Source organism: Spermophilus citellus, assembly GCF_964194105.1.
Source record: "Spermophilus citellus genome assembly, chromosome: 3".
In the NCBI taxonomy this organism is placed as follows: domain Eukaryota; kingdom Metazoa; phylum Chordata; class Mammalia; order Rodentia; family Sciuridae; genus Spermophilus; species Spermophilus citellus.
Window position 1 is genome coordinate 16700625 of NC_138184.1, and position 26949 is coordinate 16727573.

The 26949-nt window shown below is 57.8% G+C and overlaps 2 protein-coding genes across 6 annotated transcripts; one reads left to right on the forward strand and one right to left on the reverse strand.

Moving 5' to 3' along the window:
* Positions 1 to 179: 179 nt before the first annotated feature.
* CRLF1 (cytokine receptor like factor 1) lies at positions 180 to 11757 on the reverse strand (the record flags this gene model as incomplete). 3 transcript variants are annotated; one of them, XM_081288552.1, is made up of 10 exons in its annotated part: positions 180 to 505; positions 916 to 963; positions 1126 to 1313; positions 3158 to 3326; positions 3397 to 3554; positions 4847 to 5016; positions 5186 to 5315; positions 5749 to 6030; positions 11175 to 11428; positions 11737 to 11757. In XM_081288552.1, 9 exons carry the CDS (start codon positions 11284 to 11286, stop codon positions 485 to 487), a joined length of 1278 nt encoding a protein of 425 aa, XP_081144678.1. In that variant the 3' UTR covers positions 180 to 484. The 3 variants fall into 3 exon arrangements, with proteins under 3 accessions (XP_081144678.1, XP_081144679.1, XP_081144677.1); XM_081288553.1 differs by lacking the exon at positions 11737 to 11757 and having other exon boundaries at positions 916 to 958; positions 11175 to 11592; XM_081288551.1 differs by lacking the exons at positions 11175 to 11428; positions 11737 to 11757 and having other exon boundaries at positions 5749 to 6157.
* Positions 9960 to 22421, forward strand: TMEM59L (transmembrane protein 59 like). Of its 3 annotated transcripts, XM_081288555.1 has the most exons (11): positions 12044 to 12360; positions 14086 to 14178; positions 14347 to 14402; positions 17063 to 17486; positions 18267 to 18411; positions 18501 to 18604; positions 19969 to 20121; positions 20710 to 20812; positions 21379 to 21496; positions 21599 to 21716; positions 21838 to 22421. In XM_081288555.1, exons 4-11 carry the CDS (start codon positions 17319 to 17321, stop codon positions 21964 to 21966), a joined length of 1038 nt encoding a protein of 345 aa, XP_081144681.1. In that variant the 5' UTR covers positions 12044 to 12360; positions 14086 to 14178; positions 14347 to 14402; positions 17063 to 17318; the 3' UTR covers positions 21967 to 22421. The 3 variants fall into 3 exon arrangements, with proteins under 3 accessions (XP_081144682.1, XP_081144681.1, XP_081144680.1); XM_081288556.1 differs by lacking the exons at positions 12044 to 12360; positions 14086 to 14178; positions 14347 to 14402 and adding an exon at positions 9960 to 10956; XM_081288554.1 differs by lacking the exons at positions 14086 to 14178; positions 14347 to 14402.
* Positions 22422 to 26949: the final 4528 nt, after the last annotated feature.

Here is a 26949-nt window from a genome sequence, read left to right on the forward strand (position 1 = left end):
CCCTTGAGGAGTTCAGAACTAGAGATTGTGGATCCTAGAGAAAGTGTCTGAAATTCTGGGAGGTGGGGCCTCTAGTAGGGGAGGCTTCCAGTGACCGTAGGGTCATTAGGATGCCTCACAGATCTCCCCAAAACCCACAGCCCCCACTCCCAGGCTTCAAACTCACCTTCACAATCAGAGCACCTAAATAGCTCATTTATTTTAAAATATTCTTTTGGAGGGTTACTGGGGGACAAAAGTAATGACTTCTCTTTACTCCCAGCCCTGTAGGGGTTCTGGGTAGCTCAACCAGCTCATGTCCCAACATAACACCGGAGGTGCACCCAAGGGTGGCCTGACATGGGGGCCAGAGCTGTCCGAGCTCAGAGCATCTGCCCCAGCTCCTGCTGATGGTGCTCAGGTGCCCTAAGGTGAGAGTACAAAGGTGGCCCCAGTTTGAGTTCAGTCTCTGGGTCTCCACTTGGCCAGGAAGGTAGCCCCATCCCTAGAGTTTATCTGGCAGGACCTGCAGGCAAAAGGGAAGCCAGGTGAGACAGGCAGCCTGGGCAGGATCAGCCTTCAGGTCCTGTCCCCTCCCACTAGCTGTGTGTCCTTGGGCAGGATATTGCACCTCTCTGTTCCTGTTTCCCCATCAGAGAAGTGGAACTGATCATCCTCTGGGCTATCCTGCCAGTAAAACCCTTGGCAGAGCCCGGCATGCAGTAGAAGCTCATTCGTATTAACTAGGGTGAGTATGTTCATTCCTGAGGATGAGATTCCACCTGCAACATTACCCGCCAGGCACACAGTAAGTGCTAAGTAAATGCAGATGAGTAAGAGGAGGAGGAAGGATTCCATTTGGGCGACTCAGGTTGAGTGTGCTGGGCAAGGCTCACAGTCACCCCAAATACTCCCACCCACCCGGGCCCACCTTACCTCTCGCCGCGCCCCGTCTGCCCGAGGGCAGGATCCCCTCGTCCTGTGCTTGGAAAGAAGACAGCAGTGTCGTGGCGGGTGCTGCAGACCTGGCCCCCAGCCCGCTCCCTCTCCTTCGGCCTTCCTCTCCGGCCGGTCCTCGCAGCTCCCAACCTCCACCCTCCGCCCTCCTCCCGCCCACCTCCGTGCCCGCAGGTCCCTCCTTCCTACCTGGTTGCGGGTCTTGTGCGACTTCTGCATCCAGGCTCGCCACTGGTCGTAGAGGCGGAAGCTAAGGTTCGAGCAGTACGCGTGCTTCTTGAGCCAACCCAGGAACTGCTTGAGCTCGCGCCGCACCGGCCCCGAGCTCGGCTCGCCACCCCGCGGCTCGCACGCGCCGCCGCCGGGGCCCGGGCGCTCTAATGGGAGCGGAGCATCAGGGTCGTGGCGTGGCCGGCAGGGGGCGTGCGCGGACCGGAGAGGGAGGGCCCGGCGCGCGGGACCGCGTGCCCCTCGAAACCCTCCGCTCCCCGGACCGCGTCCTCCCCGCCGCCCTGCACAGCAGCCCAGCTGCACCCCTGGGGAGGCAGGGGGCAAGGAAGGGAGTCCGCCTCCACGTCTCCTCCAGGGACCCGATTCCTGTGGCCAGAGCCAGGTGTAAAGGGAAGGAGGGGGGAGGAGAGGGGGCCGAGGAGGTGCCGAGCAGGCGGCGGGAAAGAAAGGGCGAGAAGCCGAGGAGACAGGGGGGTGGAGAGGCAGAAAGAGTGCGAGACGGGGACAGAGGCGAGATCCAGGGAGGGCGACATTTGGAGGGCGGAGTGATGGAAGAAAGGACAGGATGGGGACAGACTCGAGGGACACTGCCCAGGAAAGAATTCTCAAGGCACAGCAAAAATTAAAGGGGGAAAAAAGGAAGAGAAGGAGAAAAAGAAAAGACACAGGGCAACAGCGACAAAAAGATGGAGGGGGGCAGAATGCAAGAGGATCCCAAGGGGACAGTCCCCAGGATGAGCCTGGGAGCATGAGCTAGTGCGGCAGGGAGTGGGCCCAGAAGGCCAGGTGGGAGGCGCTCCTGTGGGTCCAGCCGCCGGCCGCAGCCAGCCCCAAGCAGGCCGGCGGATAAGGACATCGGCCTCACGTCATAAATAAAGCCGGGGACCCGCTGACAGGCCCTGGCACGGCCCCGGCCCAGGCCGCCCCTGCTGGCCTCCCCCGGCCTCCCCAGCCTCCCCGGCGGACTCAGCCGCCTGCTGGCTCCCGTGCAAGAATCGCAGGTGCTGGGCACGAGCAGGGGCCAAGGCTCAGCCCCTCCCAGCTGTGCTTGCTCCCTCCCATCCCAGAACCTGGAGGGGCCCCGGGCTGGGGGCTGGGGAGCTAGCTGGAGCGTGGTTCTGCCCCTCCCTGAGTCGGGACGTCTCTGTCTCTGGACCTCAGTTTCCCCACCATCCCACCAATGTGGGCCTGGAACTGGGTCTAGATCTCTATGTGCTCTTTTAGGGCCTCAGTGCCCTCACCTGAATAAAGGGGGCCTCCCTCGGGGTGCAATCAGGAGGGAGTGTGGGGGATGGGAGCTTCCTTACCTACTGGCAGCAAATACTAAGGTGGCAACTACCACCATGTGGGCACTTGTCATGACTTATGTCACCTAAATTTTGCAACAGCTTGAGGCAGGTGTGGCTCTCAACCCCATTTTGCAGATAGGAATGCTGAGGCCAGACATTCCAAGTAACTGATTTTTATCCATTTCGAAAGGAGAGAATACAGGCTCAGAGAAACTCCCGATAACACTGGATGTCAGACCCTAATCTCTCTAATACCCTCCTCACTTATTGATTAGAAGGGGACACTGAGGTCATTGGCCTCACAAGCAGGGATCTCAAACTCACTTGCTCTCAGGACTGAAGATGGGGCAAATGCTGAGGGGCCGTGAAGGGGTGACCACTGCTTTGGGGGCCACTCAGCAGTTTGACCACTGCTGTGGGGGCCACTCAGCAATACAGGCTGGGTTGCATTTTCTACAGAATTTCTTTTTTTAGGCAATCTAGGATATTTGTGTAAAAACTTCCTGTTGGGTCAAACTTCCAGGTGGGTCAAACTCCCCCGCCCCCAAATGCCAGACCAAATAGGTTCAGGGGCCACCTTGGGCCCTGAGGGCCAACAGTTGGAGACCTCTGCTATCTTGGAGAAAATGAGGAAATAGAGACCCAGATTCTGGGTGGTTTGGAGCAGCCCAAGGAGCACCCGGCCCTGGGAGGGTGCTCACCGCTGCGGGGCGTGGAGGCAGCTGTGGGGTGGCTCCATTCACTCCATATCCCCGCCTTCTTGGAGCCATAGATGCCAAAGGGGTTGCAGCGCACTTGCACGAAGTACACGGTACCTGGCTTCAGCCCCGCCAGGCGGCACGAGGTCTGATTGCTCACGTCATCTACCACCTGGACAGTGAGGGTCAGGTCAGAGGGAGGGCCTGGGGCCCAGGGGCAGGGCTGGGGAAGGGACGGGCACCTTCCAGTCCACGCTGTCCTCCACGCGGTAGCGGATCTGGTACTTGGCTTGGAAGAGAAAATCCTTGAGAGCTGGCGGTGAGACCCAGCGCACGCTCAGCTGGTCCTCCAGCCCCCCAACTCGGCTCACATGCACGTCGGGTGGAGGGTCCGTGGTCACTGCGGGAAGGAGCAGGGTCTAGTCTTCTTGGTTGGTCCCATGAGAGCCTGGGCATGTCTGGGGTCCAATCCCCCAGGAGTGTAGTCCAGGACACATGGCTTAGGTGGCACCTGCCTCAGGCCCCCCTCTTTCTCCCACTGCCAGGATGGATGGATTACATGATATAATATTCCAGAAACACTCAGCACCTAGGAAGGCTCAATTAATGTCAACTGTTATCACTTTTTTTTTGGCACTGGGAGTTGAACCCAGAAATACTTAACCACTGAGCCCCATCCCCAGCCCTTTTTGTTTTTATTTTGAGACAGGGTCTCACTAAGTTGCTTAGGGCCTTGCTAAATTGCTGAGGCTGGCTTCAAACTTGCAATCCTCCCACCTCAGCCTCCCAAGTAGCTGGGATGACAGGCATGCACCTCGAAGCCCAGTTTGTTATCATCATTAGTATCTGATGGGGGGGAAAAAACATAATCCTGTCCTTAAAGGGCTAGATAACAGCAGACTCTTTGGGGCTGGAGGTGTAGCTTGGTGCTAGAGAGTTTGCCTAGCATGTGTGGAAGCTCCAGGTTCCATTCCCAGCACACCTCAGGGGAAAAAATTTAGACACTGCCTGGCTAATGATATTATCGTTTTCAGACCCAGGGGGCTGATGCCCAGACAGACCCCTGGGACCCTCCTCCACCCACCTCCAGTTCCTTCCCATTTGAAGCTTGCTGGGTGCACAGGGAAAACTGAGGTAGAACTTGCTCACTGGAGTTTAGGGTGTGAAGAAGGGGAAATAGGCTTGGGGGTGGGGCCACCAGCCAGGGGGTGCCCAGGCCTATTCTGCAGGCCCCGTGGGCAGTAGGCCAGGCTGGTGTCTCCCACTGAGGCCTGGGTGAGGGACAGAAAGGGTTAAAGCCCAGGCCTGCTTGGGGCTGAGAAACACCCTAATTAGATTAGGCCCAATTCTGCTCGCAGATCATCCACTTCCTGCCTCCCACCCGCGCCCCCCAGCTCCAGGCCTTGGCTTCCTGGGGCGCCTCCAGACCTGGGCGCCCCCTCCCCGCTCCCCAGGGCCCTCTCCTGCACACCTGGGCTGCCGAGGGTGGGGGCGACCAAGCCAGGTGTTCTCTGCAGAGCAGGGACATCCTGGCTGAATGAGCAGACTTTGAAATAAGGAGTGGATGCCCCGCTGCGCCCCCAGCCAGCAGGGAGAGATCTAGAGTTGGAACCACAGCTGGGGGGGGGGGGTTCAGGCGGGACCTCAGGAGTGGGGACAGAGGCCACAGCTGTGGCATGCCTGGGGGCTCACCCACGTCCAGGATGTCCAGCGTGAGCACATCAGAGCGCGCTGAGCCCAGGCGATTGGTGGCCTCCACCCAGATCTCATAGGGTGTAAAGAGAGCCAGGTCCTTGGGGATGTGGCAGGAGTGAGGGCCCACTGTGTGGTACTCCTCACACGTGTTGTCCTGCCCGTACCACCTGCAGGGGCAGGAGGGGAGCCAGGACACATGAGGGCCCCTTCTGGTCCCCAGACCTCACCAGGGGAGCCCCAGGGTATAGATAGGGACATAGGGGCTCAGAGAAGGCAAGCATTGTTCCAGAGTCACACAGCCAGTCGGGCACAGGCCCCCGGTGGGCCATCACCAACCTCAGCTTGTACTTGAGGGAGTAGTTGGTGTGAAGGAAAGTTTCCCCGTGGGCCCCTGGAGTCCAGCGGCACGTGAGGTCCTTCATGTTCTTGGACCAGCAGCTGATATTGAAGGGCTTCTCTGGGGGCACTGGGGAAAAGGAAGGGTGCAGAAGGCTGAGGGTCTGAGCTAGCTGTGCAGGTGGCAGGGTCCTGATGGCTTGCTGGGCCCCTACCCTGAAGTGGAAAAAGGACAAGGAAGGCAATCTCAGCCCTGCTGCCAGAGAGGTGAGGATGACCACGCGCATGGGCCCTCCCTCCCTCCCTCCCTCTCTCATTCTAGAGATGGAACCCAGGACCTTGCATTTGCCTTGCATATTCTCTACCACTGCTGCACCCCCAGCCCCATAGGACCTGGAGAATGAGGGGTGGGGCCTCCACGTTCTCCTCCCACCTGAGACAGGCGCTTCTGAACCCACCCACTTCCCAGCCCCAAGCCAGAGGACCCAGGATTGGTGCTTCCCTTCTCCAGAGGGGGATGGTACTCCTAGATCTGCCCCTGGGTGTCCTGGGGACCCACTTACAGCCAACATAGAGGCAGGAGCCAGCTAGGATGCTGCCGTCGCGGGCGTGGCACACAAGGTTGTCCCCAGACTGCTGTCTGGACCCGTTGAGGTTGGCCAGAACAAGGGCCAGGGTGGAGGCATTAAGCACCCGGGAGAGCTCAGGGGGCAGGCGACGCCCGTTGAGGGTCCAGTAGAGACCCTCGGCCGTGGTCCCAGGAGGATCCCCGTGCAGCGAGCACGTGGCTTGCAGGGAGGAGCCGATGAGGAGCGTGGGGTCCTGAGGGCTGATCACTGCGGTGTCTGGGATCAAAGAGGAGTGTTTGTCAGCCGTGGGGAAAAGCCGACACGAATCCTCCTCCAGGCCAGGACTTCCAGGGCCCGTGGGAGTCCTGAGACGTTGTTCACCCCCATACCCACACTCACACATTTTATAGATAAGGAAACTGAGGAGTGATTAGGTCAAGTGCCCAGTCCAAGGTTGATGGCAAAGCCAAGATCAACCCACATCTGTCTGACTCCACAACTCAGGTCCTTGCAAGTCACATCATCATTGACTTGCTCAAGACTCTCTGAGCAGTGAAAAAAGTCAGACAGAGCTGGGCACAGTGGCGCAAGGCTGTAATGCCAGCAACTCTGGAGGCTGAGGCAGGAGGATCTAAAATTTGAGGCCAGTCGCAGCAAATCACCGAGGCCCTAAGTAACTTAGTGAGATGCTTACTCAAAATCAAACATAAAAGGGGTTAGGGATATGATTTAATAGTAAAGCGTCTCTGAGTTCAATCCCCAGTACCAAAAAAGCAAGTCAGACATAAAAGCCCCACAGATCCAAGTGATTCTTGCTTTGCACATAGTCTGATAAACTTTCTTTTTCCTGTTTTCTTCTTCTCCTTCTGCTCTTCTTCTTTCCCTCCCCCCCCCCTCTTTTGCAACTAGAAACGAAATTTGTGAGTTCTTTCTTTGACCTCCCAGAGTCTCACACATAGTAGGTATTTCTGTGAAGGGAAGGCAGTTTTTAAAAAGAGAGCCCTGTTCCTACTAGATGAACCATTAAGGGCACCATTTATTGAGCACTGTTGAATTTTAAATACTGGGTGGGTTTGTAATCCCAGCTGACTTGGGAGACCGAGGCAGGAGGATCACAAGTTTGAGGCCAGCCTCAGCAACTTAGCAAAACCCTATCTCAAAATAAAAAATAAAAAGGAGGGGCTGGGGCTGTAGCTCAGTGGTAGAGCCCTTGCCTGGCACGTGTGAGGCTCTGGGTTGGATCCTCAGCACCACATAAAAATAAATAAATAAAATATAGGTATTGTGTCCATCTGCAACTAAAACAAATATATAAAATTAAAAGGACTGGGAGGGGGTAGCTCAGTAGCAAAGTGCCCTCCACTTCTGCATAACACATGCGCATTTTCTCATCAAATCCTGCTCATCTTAAGCAGAGGCTCTGAAAGGGCAAGAGTTCTCTTGCCCTAGTTCACCAACTGTTGGAGGGATATACTAGTTAAACCCAGATTTGTCGGTCTCCAAAGCCCTGCTCTGCAGTCACTGGAGATGAAGGTGGCGGTGGCAAGCTCTAGGCCCCCGACTCCCATCCAAAGGGACTTTACACTGTTGCTCTTTCCCTCGCCTCAGTTTCCCTAATCTGCAAAGGAGAAGGGAGAAAGGTCTGGGTCATTGTGAAGGTCAGGTGGGAAGGGAGGCCCTCAGCTGGGTTGTGAGAGTTGGGGGCTGGGCAGGGGTGCCTCTTTTCCTATCAGCCACGAGGGCAGCCAGCAGTTTCCCTTCCTGGTGATCAGAACCTAAAAGGAACCTATTAGCCAATGGGAAACCACAGCTCAGAGAAGGGAGGGGGGGATGGGCAGGCCAAGCCCCTGACGCCTCTCTGAGTCTCAGTTTCTCCTTGTGGAAGTTCATCCTGGTATCAACCCCAGGGCGTTGTGCCAGGACATCCCTGTGCCAGGCTGAGCTGGGCTTGAATGCTCCTAGCTCCTGAGGACCTCTGACTTAGTGGCTTTACTTCTCTGAGACTCTGAGAAAGGGCTTCTTAGCAGCTATGAGGGCCCGTCCAACTCACTGATTCATCCATTTACAGAGAACCTCCAGTGGTCTAGGAGCTGGAGACACCCTGGGGACTAAAACACAAAATTCCTGCCCTTGTGGGCCTTACATTCAAGAAAGCAGCAGGGGAAAAAAAAGAACAGGAGGACGAGGAGAAAGAGGAAGAGGAAAAGGAGGAGGATCAAGAAATATCTAAGAGAAAGAAAAAGGGACAAGTTAAGCAGGGCCCATAGGGAGTCAAGTCAGAGAGGGCAGCTTGGATAGGCCAGGAGTCCTGTCTGGGGAGGAGACATTTGAGCTGAGACCAGAATAAAGGAAGGGAGGTAGATGTGAAAACTTCTAGGAGACAGTGCTCTACAGGTGAGTGCAAAGGCCCTGGGGCAGGGGTGTGGGAAATGAGGTTTGGCATGTGAGCAGGGATACCGACCTGAGGGAAGGAAGGAAGTTATTCCAGGATTGGAAGCAGGGAGCCTTGGGGTTCCATTTACATTTTAAAAGGACTCCCCAGGGGGCTGTGAGGAGGGCTTGAAGGGGCACAGGGGCAGTCCAGCTTCTCAGAGATGGCCGCCAAGGACAGGGCGATCCAGGCCCCTAGGGAGGCCCCTTGAATGCCAGTATCTGCCGGCCCTCTCCCTCAGCCTCACCGCCCCAGATGGGCGAGGTGGGACGAACACGGTTCTCTGGCCTGGCCCTGACAATTTTCCGGGGCAAACTTGGCTCGAGGGCCCTGTCTTGCTGGAGCCTGGGATCGCAGTTGCGTTTGGGGCTTGGCCCAGGGCTCGCCGGAGGTCTCGGCGTCCGTGCGAAGGAGCCGGCGGAGCAGGCCAGAGCCGGGGAGGCGGGGGCGGCCAGGGGGCGGGGGGCCAGGGGGCCGCCCCGGAGGTCCCAGGCAGCCAGCCGCCCGCTAATTCGGAATTCCTTCGGCATGAACTCGGGCGTGCCAGCGTCTCTGCCCCGGCCCACCCACCGCTTCCTGCCTGGGCCCCCCCAGCAGGGTGGGAGGCGCGGCCGGGCCTGCCCGGACCCCAGGCCCACTCTTAGCCCTCCCCGGTGGGTCCCGCCCTCCTGCTCCCCCACCCGCAGTCCTGGTCTGGCCAGAAAGGGGCTCTCTGGGGGGTCTTGGCTGGGGGGCACTGCCCCTCTGCCACACCCGCCTGGCCTGGCCTGGCGTGGCCCGTTTGCCAGCAGCTGCAGCTGCCCTCCCAGGGCTGAGGGAGGGATGGAGGGGGGGAAACAAGGCTAGGCTGGCCGGAGGGACGGGCCAGCTCCCCACCCCCTCCACCCCAGCAGGAAAGGTCAGGGGGATGCTGCCCCTCCCAGCCCCTGAGTACCTGCACACCTGGCTTGCCGCTCGGTTCTCAGTCTTCTCCTCCATATAATGGGGAGGAATGCATTCTACCTGCTGGTGCACACTCACGGTGTCAAGAGGACCTGGCGCCCTTAGCACCGCAGGACCACAGGATTACAGCCCTTCCAGCTGGGGGTCCAGGCGGGATTGGCACTCTCCAGGCCTCAGCAAACAATGGGCCAAGGCGGTCTGGGACTGGGACATGCACACTCCAGGCCAGGCAGAGGAGCCGCTGGGATCAGCCCCTGAGCCTGGCAGAGGGGCTTGGCCTGGTTTGGGGGACCTCCTAGAGGAACCCCTAAAGCAGATCCCTAGCTTGGGCTTTTGGACAGCCCCCCTCCCCTACTTTCCTGCTGAGCTGGGGCATTTACAAGTTTTTTTCTCTTCCCCCTTCCCAATCTGGAGCCACTGCCGTTATTAAAAAGGAACACCATGTGTTTTAAAAGGGAAAAGTGTGAGATTCTCTGAAAGCCGAGCGGGAGGGTGGCCTCTGTCCCAGGGTCCCCACGGGGGTCCCCATCTCCAGTCCCGCTGGTACCTGCAGACACTTTATGACCCACCCGCCTGCTGATCAGGTGCTAAGACACCCCATAAGTAGAAACATATTGCCGAGGTGTGAGAATCTTTTATTTAATTTCTTCCCCCTTAAAGGAAAAAACACACACACAACACTCCCACCCCCCACCTTCGCCTCTTGCTCTAGGGGCTGGGAAACAAAGCTTGAAGCTATTGGTGGCACTCACAGGCTCTATCCTTGGCCTGGCAGAGTCATTAGGACCCCAAGAGGGCCCTGGGTAGGCCCCCACGTGCCCAGGTGCCTTGAGCAGGCTAAGCTTTCAGCGAGTGTCCCCAGGGGGTGCCCGGACCCTACCCTTTTTGGAGGAACACCACGAGAAAGAGTATGGGAGATTGGGAGCAGTATGTGTCCAGTCCTTGGCCTGTACCCCTGGATGGGGCTCATGGATGATTGTGAACGTCTGGGGAAGACTTTCCGAGTGTGCCCCTGTTGCCTCCCCTGTGGAATGAATGTATGACCACGAATGTGTGTGTGTCAGGGATGGAATGTGTGTGCGCGCCACGATGGTGTGCGAATGTGCATCTGGGATGCAGTGTGCGCGCGTCTGAGGGCGAGGGTGACGGGACACAAGCCAGTGTGAGTCTTTGTGTGTCTCTGGGTGTGTCCCAGAGAGGGTCTGGATGTGGAGTCCTATCCTGGCGGGGGTGTGCATTGGGTGAGGGGGGCCGGAGAATGCCTGAGGCCAGGAGCTCTCTATAGAAAGAGGGTTTCTCAGATTGCGGGTTCCCAGTGGACCCCCCCCCGAAAATATGGGCCGGCGGTGCCCGGACTCACTGGCTCCCGCTCCCTCTAGCTCTCACCCACTCGCTCACAAAGATTTCTCTCGCTGGAGGCTCTCAGCCCAGAGCAGCCCGAGTGAGAAGAGTTCTGAGAGCCGCCGGTGACAGAGACTTCGAGGACTCCAGTGTGCGGGGTCCCGTAGGGGGAGGGCGGCGGCGCCGGCCCGCAGAGAGGCACGTCCCTGGGGACCCCGGGCCGCGCGCCAGGCGGTCAGAGCGGGCCCCCTCCTGCCCCTCCTTCCCCGCGGGGCTCATCCCTCCTCCCGAGGGGGCCCACTCTCGGCCCGCACCCAGTGCGCCAACCGCGTGCGCCCCCGCCGGGGAGCGGTGCCCCGCGATCCCGTGGCTCCGCGACCGCGGACGCAAACGCGTGCGCTCGATGCGTTCCAGTGTGCAGAGGGTCCAGGGCCGCGGTTCCTCGGCCCCTGGGGGCCTGGCTAAACGCCCTTGGCCTAGCGGCCCAGGTAAGAAGGCCTCGGGACCAGAGGCCGGACCCTCGGGCCGGAGGACTGTGGAGCGGTGCGCCCCGCAGGTGAGGGCGCCCCGAGGGCGGCGCCGGGGGCGCCTTCCTTTGTTCCCGGGGCCGTCCAGGTGGCGCCCGCGCCCCCTCCCCCCGCGGCTGCCCCCTGGGCGCCCGCTCTCGGCTTCGGCGCGAGGTGGGGAGCAGGACGCCGGTACTCACGGGCTCCTGATCCAGCTTGCGGCGCCCCGAGGACGCAGAGCAGCAGCAGGGGCAGCAGCGGCGGCGGCCGCCGCGCGGATTGGGCGGCGGGGCCCGGGCGGCCGGCGGGCATGGGGCCGGCGCTGCCTGGGGAGCGCGGCGGGCGGTGGCTGCGGCGGCGGCGGCGCGGGGCGCGAGGAGTGGACCGGGCGCGGGAGGGCGCGGGTCGGGCAGCCCGCACGTCGCTGGGCGCGGACGCGGAGGCCGGAGCAAGTCTGAGCAGCCGAATTGACAAGGCGCTAATGCGCCGCTGGCCCCGCCCGGCCCCGCCCCCGGCCCGGCCCGGCCCCGGGGGGGCTACGGGCCCCGCACCGGCCTCCCCGCCACCCGCCCGCCCGCCCGCGGGCACCGCGCGTCCCGCCCGTCCGGCCTCCGCCCCGCAGCGAACTGTGTGCGCCCGGTCCCGCCGCCCAGAGCCCCCCACCCATTCCTTACCCGCCAGGGACCTCCCTCTCCAACCCCGCCAGCGCCAGGCTCCCCACCCCCAGTCTGGGACCCAGCGCCCGGAATTCCGTTTCCATACCTCTGTCCACTTTCCGCACCCTGCCTGTGGCCCAGTGCCCTTTCAATGTCCCCTGCGGCCCCCAACCATGCCCTGTTCTTCGCTAACCCCCTTCCCCAGTCCTCCCTCTGGGCCCCCACCCCAGTTCTGGCCCCGCCCCCCCACCGAGCGGTCCCTGAGCCCCGCCTACCCCAACTTCCAGCCCCTCTTCCTCCCTAGGGGCTTGAAAGTCGTCCCCAGCCCCACGCCTTCGGCGCGCGGGTCCCACCGGTCTGGGCCCTCCCACTTCATCCCGCCTCTCTTCGTTCCTCGGTGCGCAGCCTCCTCGGCCGGCCCAGGGCTTGGGCTGGAGGAAAGGAGCAAAAGCAGGAAGGCAGAGTCCCCGGCCCTCACGCTGGCTGAGCTGTCCCACTTGCGCGGAATGGTTTTGGGGTTGCTCGAGAGGCGTCCCGGAGCCTCAGGAGGGGGCTACTACTTGGGCAGACAGGGAAACATGGGCCCCCGTGGGAGCGGGAACCGGCTCCCGCACTCGGGATAGGAGGGATTCCCATGAGCAGAGCGTAAGGAGGACTTCTCCTGGGACACATTCACATCCCCCCCACGGAAAAATCCACTCAGCGGCCCGCGGGTGGGGTGCGCCACGCGGTGAGTAATCGCTCCGGCGGCCTCCGCCCGCCAACTCCAGGTATCGCCGGCTGCCTGGAGCGACGCATAGTTTATCTTCCTTTTTTGCGCTAAGATCCTTCTCCGTGTTATTATTTTTGGCCACTGCTCGGGTTTCGGGACCCCTCCCGGCTCCGGCGTCTTATCCCCCTCCTCTTCATCCCCACCCGATCCGGGCGCCCACGAAAAAAGGTTACTGGCCTCCAAGGCCACCGCGAAGGGGACGCCTGAAAAGAGAGTTACGGGGTGGTCCCAACCCTACGGGTGGGTCACAGCCCCGCCCCCAGCTGCAGCCAGGAGAGGGAGAGGGCTGTAACTCTCCCTTCCAGGGGTTTCTTGAAGAGGTATGGACCCTCCCTTCATGTCCCCAACAGGCCGGGGCCGCGGTCTGAGGAGGGCTCAGGCTTCCCCACCTTGTCTGCTCACGACTGCCCCTCACCCTCTCCTGGGATCCCCAGCTCAGACTTCAGAGTGTCAAAAAAGATAAATGGAGGAGGACTTGGGATGCAGGGCATCCCCCTCATCTGGACTCTCGATGGGGCTTTGGGGGAAAGAGGTGTAGGGGGAGTAACCAAGAATGAATACTGTTGTTTCCTGCAACAAACCAGGCCTCTTTTGCCTCAGTTTCTTCTTCTGAAGTGGACAACTGGGGCCAATCTACAGATTGCCAGAGGAAAATGCAATGGAGCAGAAGTCCCCAAAACCTAAAAGCCCTTAGGTTTTAGGTAGCCAAGGCATATTCCCCAGAGCAGAGGTGGCCCCCAGGTCTATTTATCTCCTCTGGAAAATGGGGCCATAGTGCCGCTGCCAGACCCAGAGAGTTAAGTGGAAGGGGCGATTCTTGACTGTGTTTCCAAGATACCCACCACCCCTCCCCCATTGCCTCTGCCTTGCACATGTTCCCAGTGGGGGTAGTGATGTCTGACCCCTTCCTGGGAGGACTTGGGACTTCTGGAGCAACATCTTTATTTTTTCCCCATCTCTGCTCCTCCCCCCAGTCATGGGGGGAATGAGCTAGCTCTCCCTTCCACCCAGGTGCTCAGGCCAGAGACCTGGAAGCGTGCGTGACAACTCTCTCCTTCGCTCTTCCCACACGTCCAATCCATCAGCAAATCCTCTTGGCTCTGATTCCAAAACTCATCCCATTCTGAGATTCTGATCCCTTCTCCCTACCTCATCCTCTTCCAGGTCCCCTTTGGGATGGGCCCAGCCTCCTCTGGGGCTTCTCCCTCTAATCCTCCTGCATTTGTCTGAATACAGAATTTTTAAAAGAAGCAAAACAAACTCTCCCCTTTCTCCCCCCCCACTCCTTCGCTTGCACCAGCCGCTGCAGCCCCCTTCCCCCAAACATGCCAGGCTCTTTAGTATTGAAGGATCTTTGTACATGGGCTCTTGCTTGCACTGAGATGCTGTTCCCCAAATCTTCCCCTATATTAGCACCTTCTCTTGTGTGAGGTCCCAAGTTCTCAGAGAGCCCCCCCCCCATCCTTCCCTGGTACTCTCCATCCCTGTCACTTTTATTGTCTATATATCACAGTTCTTTAAACAACTGATTTCCTTCCCCACTTATTTTCTTAAGACCCTGAGTACCCTGAGTGTCCTTAGGACCCCATGCTGAGCCCAGAAAGGGCCAATAAAGAGCTCAATAAATATTTGCAATATGAAGGACCAAGGAGAGTTCCAACTAGCAAGAAAACTCTTTTCCAGCAAGCCATGCTGCCTCAGGTCCCAGAATGGCCCCTGACTTGCTGTGTGATCCACACTAGTAGAAGTCCTTCTCTGGTCCTTACCCATAGAAAGGTATGAACTATTTCCCTAGTCTGTCCATCCCCATCCTGGAATGTAATGTTTGGGTGAACTTTACCCCATACCTTTGACTTATGACCCCAAGACGCACCCTTCCCTGTCCTGGGTACCCCAGCAACTTAACCCCTTCTTCCACTTTTTTTTTTTTTTTTTTTTGGTCAGGAAAAGGAACCAGGGATGAAGAAACTTCTGGCAAATATTGACCCAAGTCCTTGAAGGTGGCTGGGAATGTACTGAGGGGAAGATGAAGGGAGGGTCCCTCAATGGGGTGGGGGAAGGGCTCTTCCTAGGTCCTCCAACCAAAAGTCACTTCTGGGTCAGGATGGGGGTGTTTCAAGTCCCAGCACCTGGTGATGCCAGGGCACTGAGGAGGCGCCAGGGTAGGGCAGTTGCAAAAGGCACTTTCAGGGTCCTGTGGGACCCCAAAGCAGGTAGGAGTGCAGATAGCAGAGAGTTGCCTCTCCCAATCTGCTACCACCCCAACCCCAAGGCTGCTTTGAAGTGGAGGCTGGTTGTCCTGGGATAAGGGTCTGGTTGTCCGTTTCAGGCCTGTGTGTGCCCCGGGGTGTGTAATGTCCACCCTGGAGGCTGAGCTTGGGGAGTCCCTATTCCTGGGTCTCAGAGTTAGGTGCTCTGAACTTCAGGCTCTAGAGGGGAGGCTTGGAGAATACCAGAGCTGTGCCGGGTCCTGGGCTGGGCTGGTGTGCCTCAGGGCAGGGGAGGCCTACGTGCCCTGCCCCTCTGCACCCCAAAGAAACTCCAGAGACTGGAGGGGCACCGCTGGCCGGAGAGCGGCTGCACCCCTCTTTCCCCTCCAGCCGTCAGCAAACCGCGGCGCCACGGAGCCTTGCCTCCTTCCCAGCTTGGACCCGGCTTGGGGGTGGGGGTCAACAGGGTCGTGGTGAGGGCGGAAAGGGACAAAGGGCGCTTGTCCGCCGTCCGCCCTGACCTCTGCTGCCGCTTCCCGGAGGCCTGGCGGGCCGCTGATTCACGCCTGGGCCGGCCGCAGTGCCCCCCGCCCGCCGCCCCCGCCGGGCCGCCCCGGGGGGTAGGAAGTGAGGGGGGGGGCGAGGGGCGGCGCCGAGTCAACTTTCCCTCTTAAGCCCCGAAGGAATGTCGGCGGATTTCCTGAAACCCGACCCCGGCCGCCCGCCGGCCCGCCCGCCCCTCACCTGGACCGGCTCCCTCGGGAACTGCAGGAGGGGCGCGGGGGCTCACCTGGGGGGCCGGGGTCAAGTCCCCTTCCTCTCCCCTCCAGCGGCCTCCTGGCGCGGAAAGGCGGAGGAGTGGGCGGCCAACTCTCTTGCTTTGCCCGCGGACAACCTGGGCCAAAGGTCTAATCCCTCCAGCCTCAGTTTCCCCTTATGCAAAAGGGTGCGAGGGGTCCCTCCTTCCTTTTGCACTTTAAACAACACTTCTTATGTCTAAAGTCCCCCCCATCACACACCCTACGAGGTTTCGTAGGGCTCTGCCGGCCTCTCTTCTCTGACTTGTCACCTGGGCCACCCGCTGGGTTCCAATTTCCTAGTTTGGAAATAGGACAAAGCCACTAGTACCTATCTTAGAGGGCTGTTGCGAGAAGTGTTTTATTTGAAATGAGTGAAGGACAGGGATTGTGAAAGGGTTAAACACTGGGACTCTGAACTGGCATGTGTGGACTTGAATCCTGGCTCTGCCCAAGAGTCTGGGAATCTAAGTCTCCCACCTGTGAAATGGGGGACAATACTGGTCATAGTACACTAGGAAGCTTCCGGAGGCGTGGGCCTGGCGCAACGGTGGGTTAGCTGCCGGGTTCCCGGGCTCGATTCTCCAGCAAACGCAGGGCAGGAGGCCTTTACCGCTGGGTCGGGGCGGCCTAGCCTGGGAGGGGCGGGGCGGGGCGGGGGAGGGGCCGCGCCGGGATCCAGATGTTCGGGGTCCGCCAGGCACAGCCGCGCCTGATTAAGCCACTTGGGGGCCGGCTGGGGCCGCGGAGATGAAAGCGAGACGGCCGGCCGGGGAAGGGGGCGCGCCAGCCCGCCCCCCAGTCTCCTCCTTCCCAGCCGGAACCTGCGGCGCCCTCTGACCCGCCGACCCTGCAAGGCAGCCGCCCCGTCTGCGGGGGCGGAGCGTCGATAGGGACTTGCGGGCCTCCGCTCAGCGCGGCCTCTGCAAGCACCTGCGTCAGGCACGCCAGCGAGACCTGGGACAACTTCTCAGAGGACCAAGGTTTAGAGGCAGCGCCCCCCTTTCATGCCTAAAGGAGAGGAAGCTGAGTGGACCGCCTAACCCGATATTCTTCTCTTGGAGATCCAATCTGTCACTATGGGGTGTGGCAGCTATGAAAGCCAGAACTGTCCCTGTTTGCCCCCCCAAGTTTTCCCACGAGAATTAGACATTGCAACAGTTCTGTGTACATCTCTGTGTCCCTTCCCACTGAGTCCTAGGGCGAGGGGCTCCCAGTCTGGGGGACAGGGACTGGTTTCCCCAAGTCTGTATCAAGACTGGGCCATCCGAGGCGAAGCTAGTGGTGGGAGGGGCTAGTGGAGAGGCAAAAAGGGCTTCCTGGAGGAGGCGCGCTGCCCACAAGGCACCACCCCTCTGAACTGGCGTAGAACATGCCAAAGGAGAAGATGCCAGCTTTCGCCGACCAGGTCCTGCGGCTCTCACCTTTCGATTCCCCTCTCTGGCTCGGCTTCAGCCCTGCGATCCTCCTACCTTCCCTCCTTTCAATGAGCTCTTCCCCGCCCCAACGTCCTGGCTCTTCCCTCTGCCTGAATTGCCCTTCTACGTCCCGCCGGCTCAAATGTCGCCTTCTAGGCGAGGCTCTCCTTGACATCCCTGGAGAATTGACCCCCGGCTCATCACATCACCCTATTTGTTCTCTTTTGTCCCCTAGGGCTGGCAGAGATGCCACCCTTCGTGGGACCCCCAAGGTGGCACAGACGTTGGTGGCCGAGATCCACCTGCCCCACCCCGCCCGCCCCCGACGGTGCCGCAGCGCCGCTCTCCGCTCGGGTTCTCCGCATCCTCCACCCCCCATTCCCAGGCTGCCTCGCTCGGGTGACGTCAGCGCCCCGGTCCCCGCCGCCGCTGCATCCTCGGCTCCCGCCCCGGAGCCCGAGTCTCCCGCGCCCCCAGCGCATCCCCTTGCCATGGCTGCGGTGGCGCTGATGCCGGCGCTGCTGGTGCTACTCCTGCTGGCATCGCCGCCCGTCGCCTCCGCGCCGCCCGCTCGCGACCCCTTCGCCCCACAGCTCGGGGACACACAGAACTGCCAGCAGCGGTGTCGCGAGCGCGACCCCGGCCCACGGCCCTTGCAGGTGAACCGCTTGCGGCGCCAAACTGAGGGGACCCTGAATCTCTCCGATGGGGGAGGGGCTGGGGAAGCGGTTCTCTGGGACCAGAGCGGGAGGGGAGGAGTCGAGAATGGAGGGGTCCCAACGGTGGGGGAGAGGCTGAGGGTCCCTCCGACGGGTTTAGGGGTATTTCTACGCGAGGAGGGGGCTACAGGAGTCCCTCCAGTAGGGGCTTTGGGGATGCAGATCCCTCGGATGAGAGCCGTGTATGCCTGTGTATGTGTGTGTGGGGGTCCTTCCTAGCCCGGGTAGGGAGTGGTAGGAGGGATGGGACTGAGGCCACCTCCCGGGATCCCATCGCACTATGCTGCGCAAGGGATGCTGACAGGCCAGTCCTTGCCGTCGTCAGGCCTGATGATCCTCCCCAACTGACTCCTACATCCTTACCCCTACCTCCCCCTCTGACTTACCAGCCCCCACTCATCATCGACCCCCAAACCTGATACAAAGGGTGACAAAATTTCCATCTCTGAGTGCCCTTCCTGAGACTCCTCAATCCTCCTCCTCCCTGGGGCCCACTCAGCTCCCCCAGATCTTCCATTGTGCTCCTCTAGCCCCCCGTCTCCCGCTTCCTTTCCTCAGAGCTAAGAGACCGTTCCCCCAAATCCTTAGCCTTCTCGAACCTCACCTCAAACTCCCTGGATTGGGGGAGGGGCCAAACCTTCTTCTCCCCCAACCCCCATGCCTGCATCTCCTACCCCCCCTCCCTCCCGCGGGCCTGAACCGGTGTCACCCCTCCCCCAGGCGGGGCTTCCGAGCCCCTCAGAGTCCCCGTATGACAAGGCCATGCTCATCAGCGCTTGTGAGCGTGGCTGCCGTCTCTTCTCCATCTGCCGATTCGTGGCCAAGAGCTCCAAGCCCAACGCCACCCAGACTGAATGCGAAGCAGGTGAGGGTCGGCAGGGCTGGCCAGCTGGGCCAGGGTGGGGAGAGATGGCCTGGGAATGGCCGCTCAGGTCACGCCTCCCACCCCTGCAGCCTGTGTGGAAGCCTACGTGAAGGAGACGGAGCAGCGGGCCTGCCGCGAGGGCTGCTGGAGCCAGTCCCCTGAGCCGGAGCAGGATCTTCAGCTGGAGCAGAAGGTGGGCTCCCTCCCAGTCTGGCTCCTGGGCACACCCGGTCATCTGAACCTACATCCGGGTTCCATTCTAGACCTACTAGGTGACCTCAACTGAGCCCTGTCATGTGTCCAACCTCAGTTGTAAACTCTGTGAAGGAACTTATCGCCCCTCCTCCTCTCCTCCCCCCCACCTTCCTAGGAGTAAGTGGCAGACAATAGTCCCCGTTCATCAAATATTTATATAGCTCCAGGCCTACTGTAGCCTGTCCCAAATTCCTCAAGCCACTTAGAAGCACCAGACCTGTCACCCTCATTTGGTGGCCCAAGGAGCAACTGCCCAGGTCACACAGTTAGGACTGTGCAAGAGTCAAGATTGATGCCACCAGGGCTTGTGGCTGCCACCAGGCTACGAGAGTTACCTGGTGCTGGTTGAAGCAGTTTTCCTGTGACAAAAAGGTACCCATTGTCATCTGGAGGGGCTTAGAGCTGAGGTTCAGGGAGGCCTGCGCTCCCAAACACATGCACAACTGAAGGCGATAAAAACTGTCCTAGGTGCCCCTCGGGAGGCTGAGGCAGAAGGATCATGAGTTCAAAGCCAGCCTCAGCAAAAGTGAGGCACCTAAGCAACTCAGTGAGACCCTGTCTCTAAATAAAATACAAAATAGGACTGGGGATGCCGAGTGCCCCCTGAGTTCAATCCAGTACCACCCCCAAAAAAAACCTGTCCTAGTCTATCAATAAGGCGATGCATCACCCCATCTGGGGAAACTGAGGCTCGAGAAGTCATGTGACACAGCCAGAGACTCGCAGACTAGAACTCCCCAGAAAGTCTCCCCCTTCACCCACATTGCTCTCCCCTCTCCAGATTTCTACTGTTCAGAAAAGAAAACTGCAATGTCCCCTACCCATTCGGGACTCCTTGACACCATCCACATTTGAATAATTATGGAATGGGGGCGTGGCTCAGTGGCAGAGCCCCTTGCCTAGAAGGCGTGAGGCCCCTGGGGTCCATCCCCAGCACCAAAACAGTAATAGTAATAATACTAATGACAATAATAACAGGGATGAGATTTTTAGTAATAGTGGCTACTCTTCCTTAGAAGTTTGTGCTATGCCAGGTGCTTGGCAGACATCCTAATGGAACTCTTGTGGCCGTCCCATGAGGGAAGAGAATCATCCCCATTTTAAGGGTCAGAGAGGGCAATCCATTCCCCCTGGGGCACACTGCAAGCCAGATGCTGAGCAAAGTCTATGTTTATTAGATGGAGTCTTTGTTGCTCCAAACCACTCAGCCACATCTGAACACAGAGAATTCCTCTAGCCCTCTTCCCAAGGGCTAATGCCCTTCTGTGTTGACATTTCCATGTTTGGGTCTCCCTTCACCAGAGAAAGGTCCTGGAAACTCCTGGTGGGGCCCTGTCCCTCCTGGACTTATTTTCCACCCTCTGCAATGACCTCGTCAACTCGGCCCAGGGTTTCGTCTCCTCCACTTGGACATACTACCTGCAGACTGACAACGGGAAGGTGGTGGTGTTCCAGGTGAGAGCTCTAGAAGCGGCCAGTGGTAGGTGGGTGGTCTGGGTGAAAGGTCAGGTTGAAAAGTGGGATGTACTGACTCTTGGCTCATGGAATGCAAAGTCTAAGGTGAGAAAAGCTTCAGGCACAGTTGGATCCAGGAGCTCAGTGTTTTACTCCACCCTTTGACTCAGCTTTCCTCTGTAGTGGCTTCATATCCAGGCATGCCTTTCCCTCCTGACCACAGGGAGGGTGCTGGAGGCTCTAGACTAAACCTCTCTAGGTTTTTTATTGAGCTGGGATTTATTATGATTGGTCCTGGCGGGGTCATTTGACCATACCAGCCAGTTTGTTATTCTGTTGGCTTGTCCTGAGTCACCTTGCTATTTCATGAACTGAAGGATGGTGCTTAAGCAGGTGGAGGGGTCCAAGAAAGCAGGGAGTAGCATCAACCCACTGCCCGTGGGGTGGGGTCCTCCCTACCTTCCCCCTAATGGAACTAGGTATCAGCCTGGCAGGAGACATTGTAGCCAACTGGGACCCAGCGAGGTGCCTGCAGGGCTCACGGTGCCCTTGAAGCAGCCTCTCTGTGCTGTCTTGTTCTCGACCCAGACCCAGCCTGTAGTCGAGAGCCTTGGGTTCCAGGGGAGCCGTCTGCAGCGAGTGGAGGTGACCTGGAGGGGATCTCACCCTGAGGCTTTGGAGGTGCACGTGGGTAAGTGGGTAAGGCTCCACTGCACCAGTGCTTTGTCCCCGATGTCCCCACTGTCACAGGATTCCTCTTGGCAAGAGAGCCTTATAGGATCCGGATTCCCATCCTCAGTTCCTGAGTTTCATAGTCCCTCTCCCAGGGTCTCAGGGTCCATCTCCATGGTTCTTTGTATCTCCAGGTTCCTTCATCCATCCCTCAGGGTTCCTTGGTCCATCTCCCAGGGTTCCATGGTCCATCTCCCAAGGTTCCTTGGTCCATCTCCCAGGGTTCCATGGTCCACCCCCCAGGGTCCCATGGTCCACCCCCCAGGGTCCATCTCCAGGGTTCCTTGGTTCATCCCCCAGGGTTCCTTGGTCCATTTCCCAAGGTTCCTTGGTCCACTTCCAAGGATTCCTTGATTCATCTCCAGGCCTCCGTGGTCCATCCTTCCGATTCTATGGCCCATCTCCAGGGTTCTGATCTCCATTCCAGAACTCCATGCCCTACTGCCCCAGGCCCTGGCCTCCCTTCTTCACTCATGATCTCTTGGTGGAGGCCTAGGGGTCCCTGAGAAATAACTTCTGTCTCAGACCCGGTGGGCCCCCTGGACAAGGTGAGAAAGGCCAAGATACGCGTCAAGACCAGCAGCAAGGTCAAGGTGGAGTCTGAAGAGCCGCAGGACAACGATTTCCTCAGTTGCATGTCCCGGTGGGTGGCAGGACCCTGGGGGTGGGCTGGAGGTGGGAGCAGAGGGGAGCTTCTTCCTGAGCCCTGCAGCCACCTCTGAGCGGTGCCTGCGGGGCGGGACAGGCGCTCGGGGCTGCCTCGCTGGATCCTGGCCTGCTGCCTCTTCCTGTCTGTGCTGGTGATGCTGTGGCTGAGTTGCTCCACCCTGGTGACCGCACCAGGCCAGCACCTCAAGTTCCAGGTGGGTGGGGCCAGGGGCAGGAGGGTGGCAGAGGGACTGTTCCCTGGTTCTCGACTGGGCCATCCTCTCCTGGCACCAGGCCCTGGCTAGCTGGGGCACTCAGGAGCCCTTCTTGCCTCAGCCCCTGACCCTGGAGCAGCACAAGGGCTTCATGGTGGAGCCAGACTGGCCCCTCTACCCTCCGCCATCGCACACCTGTGAGGACAGCCCCCCGCCCTACAAGCTGAAGCTGGACCTGACCAAGCTGTAGGCCTCGGTTGGCCGGAGCATAACCACATGCCGAGGCCCTTCTGGCCTCGCTTGCCCTGCGCCTGGGAGTCCAAGGTCAGCGTGGGACCGTCCTTGGGCTTCCCCACTCCAATCCTTCTCTCCCCGAGTCCCATCCCTCTCTCCACCAGGTCCTGGGGCCTGATGCCTGGCGGGGTGGGGTGGCCTGGCCCTGTTCCTCCATCCTGCTTCTTTGGGGTGTGCTCTTCTTGTCCTTCATCATGTGGCTTTCTGAGTATTTGAACCCGTTTTGTGTCACCTTTCTTCTTTCTCTCTCCCCTCTCTGGGGGGCTGAGGGCTACAGGGGAGCCACTTCCTATCAGGGCTTCTCCCTTCTTCCCCTCCCTATTCTTGGAGACCCAGCCCCCCAAGAGAGGGAGGGAGGACGCGGAGAGGGGTGACCGGGGCTGGAGAGGAATAAACCATGTATATAAAGGACCTTGGACTGAGCCTGCTTCTGTCTGTCTGTCTGCTCTGAGAGAAGTGGCCTGAGCGTGGCCATGTCCCCTGCCCGCTGTGCCCTTTCTGACACAGGAAAAGTCCCCGGAAGTTTTCACGGGCAAGAGGGCCACAAACCAGCTGCCTTCTCCTGCTGCCTGATGCAGATTGTGCTCCCAGTAAAGGCATGGCCCTGAGAAAGTGGCTCCTGTCACCTGCCTGGTCTGGGTAGACAAGTGCCCCTTCCTGGGCCCCAGGGTCCCTGTGAGACATCTTGAAGAGGCTGCCTGGTGATGTGACCTCTGGCTTCCATGCCTCTTTCTTTGGGGGACAGAGTTTCTGTCCACTGGGGAGAGTGTCAGGGCACTGACTATGGCATCGTCCCCTCCCCTGTCTAAGGTCACTCAGTGTGGCCTTTTCCTTCTGCACGTTGCGTCCGGGAGGACTCATGAAGGGCACATCCTGCTTAAAACCCAAAGATACAGGGCTGGGCTGGGGCTCAGTGGTAGAGCACTTGCCCAGCATGTGTGGGGCCCTGGGTTCGATCGTCAGCACCACAGAAAAGTAAAATAATAAAATAAAGGTGTTGGGTCCATCTACCACTAAAATAGAGAGACCCAAAATACAATCAACCAAAAAGAAAAAAATCTGCAGATTTCCTCAGATCCTTCCAGATGACCCCTGTAGCTTCAGTGACTGGCGTTGGTCTGTTGAGATTCCTGGCTGCGGGCTGGGGATGTGGCTCAAGCGGTAGCGCGCTCGCCTGGCATGCGTGCAGCCCGGGTTCGATCCTCAGCACCACATACCAACAAAGATGTTGTGTCCGCCAAAAACTAAAAAATAAATAAATTATATATATATATATATATATATATATATATATATATATATATATATATATATAAAAAGAGATTTCCTGGCTGGAGCTGGCCCTAGCCCCTAATAAGGTGTGGGATAAAGGACCTGGTCCTGGCTCCAGGCAGTGGTGGGGGAGGTTTCCAGGGCTCCAGGTTGACTGATGGACCGCGGGGGATGGTGGGAGAGCAATGGCAGCCGGAAGCAAGTCAGAAGGAGCCCAGGACTGGGTGTGAGCTCCTCTTCCCTTCATCCGGCCCTGTGTCCTAGGAGGTAGATTCACTTGGGTCCTCTGCCTTCCCTTGCTGGTGGGGGATGAGGAGAGAACAGGTGGTGTCCCTCCTGGCATCCCCAGATCCGAGGCTACAGCTCTGGCTGGGAGTGGTGGTGCAGATCTGTAATCCCAGCTCCTCAGGAGGCTGAGGCAGGAGGATCACAAGTTGGAGGCCAGCTTGAGCAACTTATTAAGACTAACTCAAAACTAAATTAAATTAATAAATTAAAAAAAATCACAGCTTGGCTGGGCAGCCCACTTTCTATTCTGTGTCTGGGGGTCTTCAGCCTGCACATGGGGACAGCCCCTGTTCCCATTCATCTTGCATGCCACCCATTCCCAGTAGTTACCCAGGCTGTGGCCTTTATCATAGCTCTCCTGAATCATCCATTCTGTCTGTTCTGAGCGTTGCTTGCTGTGGGGCCCTGCCTAGTACGTGAATATCAATTCAACATGGGCCCTGGTTGGTTGTCATTTGGCACTCCATATGAGATTTCAGCAGTCCATGGAAAGTCACCCAGGATATAACACCTGGGCAGAGTTGAGAAGGAAGCCGGCCAGCACCACTTGGTAGAACTTTCTTTGATGATGGAAATGTTAGGAACCCATCACCTACAACTGCCTGGATATGTGATTGGTAGAAGTGAGATTTTTCTCTGTGTGTGGTACTGTGTATTAAGCCCAGGTACGCTCTACCACTGGGCCACATCCCCAGCCTTTTCTATTTTTTATTGAGACAGGATCTCACTAGGTTGCCTCACTAAGCTGCTGAGGCTGGCTGGCCTTGAACTTGCAATCCTCCTGCCTCAGCCTCCCAAGATGCTGGGATCACGGGCATGCACCACTGTGCCAATTTCAATTTGTTCTATGTTTTGGGGAGCGGGGTACCGGGGATTGAACTCAGGGACACTCGACTACTGAGCCACATCCCCAGCCCTCTTTTGTATTTATTTTGAATTTTATTTATGTATATACAGGGCCAGGGTCTCACTGAGTTGCTTAGCACCTTGCTTTTGCTGAGGCTGGCTTTGCGCTCATGATCCTCCTGCCTCAGCCTCCCAAGCCACTGGGATTCCAGGTGTGCACCACTGCTTGGCTCAATTTGTTCGCCTTAGCCTTTTTTTTTTTTTTTTAATTCTATTCTGTTCTTTTATTTATTTATTTATTTATTTATTTATTTTTAGTTTTCCGTGGACACAACTCTTTGTATGCCGCACGCATGCCAGGCGAGCGCACTACCGCTTGAGCCACATCCCCAGCCTCCTGCCTTAGCCTTTTAAGTTGCTGACATGACAGGTGTACACCACTGTGCCTGGTGCCTCTATTTTTTTTAAGAGAGAGAGAGAGAGAGAGAGAGAATTTTAATTTTTTTTTTAATTTTTTTCGGCCGACACAACATCTTTGTATGTGGTGCTGAGGATCGAACCTGGGCCGCACGCATGCCAGGCCAGCGCGCTACCGCTTGAGACACATCCCCAGCCACATATTTTTTTAAATTGTGGTAAAATACACAGTCATTCCTCTAGCTCTATATATTCTAAATCCATGGATTCAACCAACTGTGGATCAAAAATCTTTGTAAAAATAATTGTCTCTCCTGGGGTTATAGCTCAGTGGTAGAGTGCTTGCCTAGCATATGAGGCACTGGGTTCGATCTTTAGTACCACATAAAAATAAAATTTAAATAAAAAAGCTCTTGTGTCCATCTATAACTAAAAATCGATTTTACAAATTTGCATTTGCGGGGCTGGGGTGGTGGCTCAGTGGTAGAGCGCTCGCCTAGCATGCATGAGGCACTGAGTTCGATCCTCGGCACCACATAAAAACAAAACTAATGAATCCACCTAAAACTAAAGATACATGAATAAATAAATATTTTGAAAAATTTGCATTTGGGGGCTAGGTTTGTGGCTCACTAGTCGAGCACTTGCCTTGCGTGTGTGAGGTACTGGGTTCAATTCTTGGTATCGCTTATAAATAAACGAAGGTCCATCAAAAACTAAAAAAAAAAAGTTTTTGTTTTTGCTTTTTTTTTTAAATTGGCACCCGTATTGACCATATATAGACTTTCCACTTATCCTTATTCCCTAAACAATATAGTCTAACATCTATGTACACAGCATTCACATTCTATTAGTATTCTAAGTCATCTAGAGATGACTTAAAGTCTACTGGAGAAGCCAGGTGCAGTGGCGCAGGCCTGTAAGTGCAGCGACTCAGGAGACTGAGGCAGGAGGATTGCAAGTCTGAGGCTAGCCTTGGCAACTTAGTGAGACCCTGTCTAAATAGATAGATAGATAGACAGACAGACAGATAGATAGACGGACAGACAGACAGATAGATAGATAGAAAAGGGCTGGGAGTATAGCTCACTGGTAGCGTCCTCCTGGGTTCCATTCCTAGTCTCACACAAAAATAAAATAAAGTCTGCAGGAAGATGTGGAGAGGCTCTATGCAAACACTGTACCATTTTCTATCAGGGATTGGAGCATCTGTGAATTTCAGTATCCATGGGGGGTCTGGGGACCAGTGCCTGACTGATATTTTGGGATGATTATATAACATGACAATTCGCCATTTTGATGATTTATTTATTCATTGTGCAGTGCTGGGGATGGAATCCAGGGCCTCACATGTGCTAGGCAGGAGCTGACTTCAAACCAGACTGAAAAACCCAGACTTAGGAGTTTTTAAGTATACAACTCAGTGGCCTGAAGATCGTCCCCAGGGGCTGGAGGCAGCTCAGTGGGGGGTGCTCAACACCCAGCACAGAAAAATAGAAGCAGCACCTCCACAATGTCGGGCAGCCGTCCTGTCCATTGGCTTCGGTGGCTACGGGAGGGGTCAGCTCAGCTCTGAGGGGCCCTGCTTGTCCCGTCCTGCCTCCCACCTCCCACCCTCGTGGTCCTGGACGCCTGAGTAGCATCTTGATGCCAATTGGTCCTCCCTCCTCTCCCTCCATCACCAAGGACTGTCCCAGCACCCGGCCTCCAAAGCATCCCTCCAGCCCACGCGTGTCTTCTTGTTCCCATGGCAACCACGCAGGCCCAAGCTGTCGTTGCTTCTTGCCCAACAGTTGCACCTGCCTCCTCTCCAGGCCCCCTGCCCACCTCCAGCTGGCCGCCGGGTCCACCTGCTCCAAACCAGGCCCCACCCGAGGGGTCACACTAGAGGTCCCCGTCCCCATCTGCCGCTCTCACCACGTTGAGGACCAGGGGGTGAACCCAGGGGCACTGAACCACTGAGCCGCAATTTGATAAGGCCGTGGAGTCAGACCATGTCCCTCCTCTGTGACCGTCCCCCCACCCCCCATACATGACTCCCTGTTACCTTAACGCCACCTAATTTCTTTTATTTTTGGTACTGGGGATTGAACCAGCTTAACCACGGAGCCACATC

Excerpts from the sequence above, each read along its gene's own strand:
- TMEM59L (XM_081288556.1), top strand. The coding sequence starts at position 17,319 with ATGGCTGCGGTGGCGCTGATGCCGGCGCTGCTGGTGCTACTCCTGCTG. Across the intron at positions 17,487-18,266 it reads CCGGCCCACGGCCCTTGCAG|GCGGGGCTTCCGAGCCCCTC; the intron begins GTGAACCGCTTG and ends CCCCTCCCCCAG. Across the intron at positions 18,605-19,968 it reads ATCTTCAGCTGGAGCAGAAG|AGAAAGGTCCTGGAAACTCC; the intron begins GTGGGCTCCCTC and ends TCCCTTCACCAG.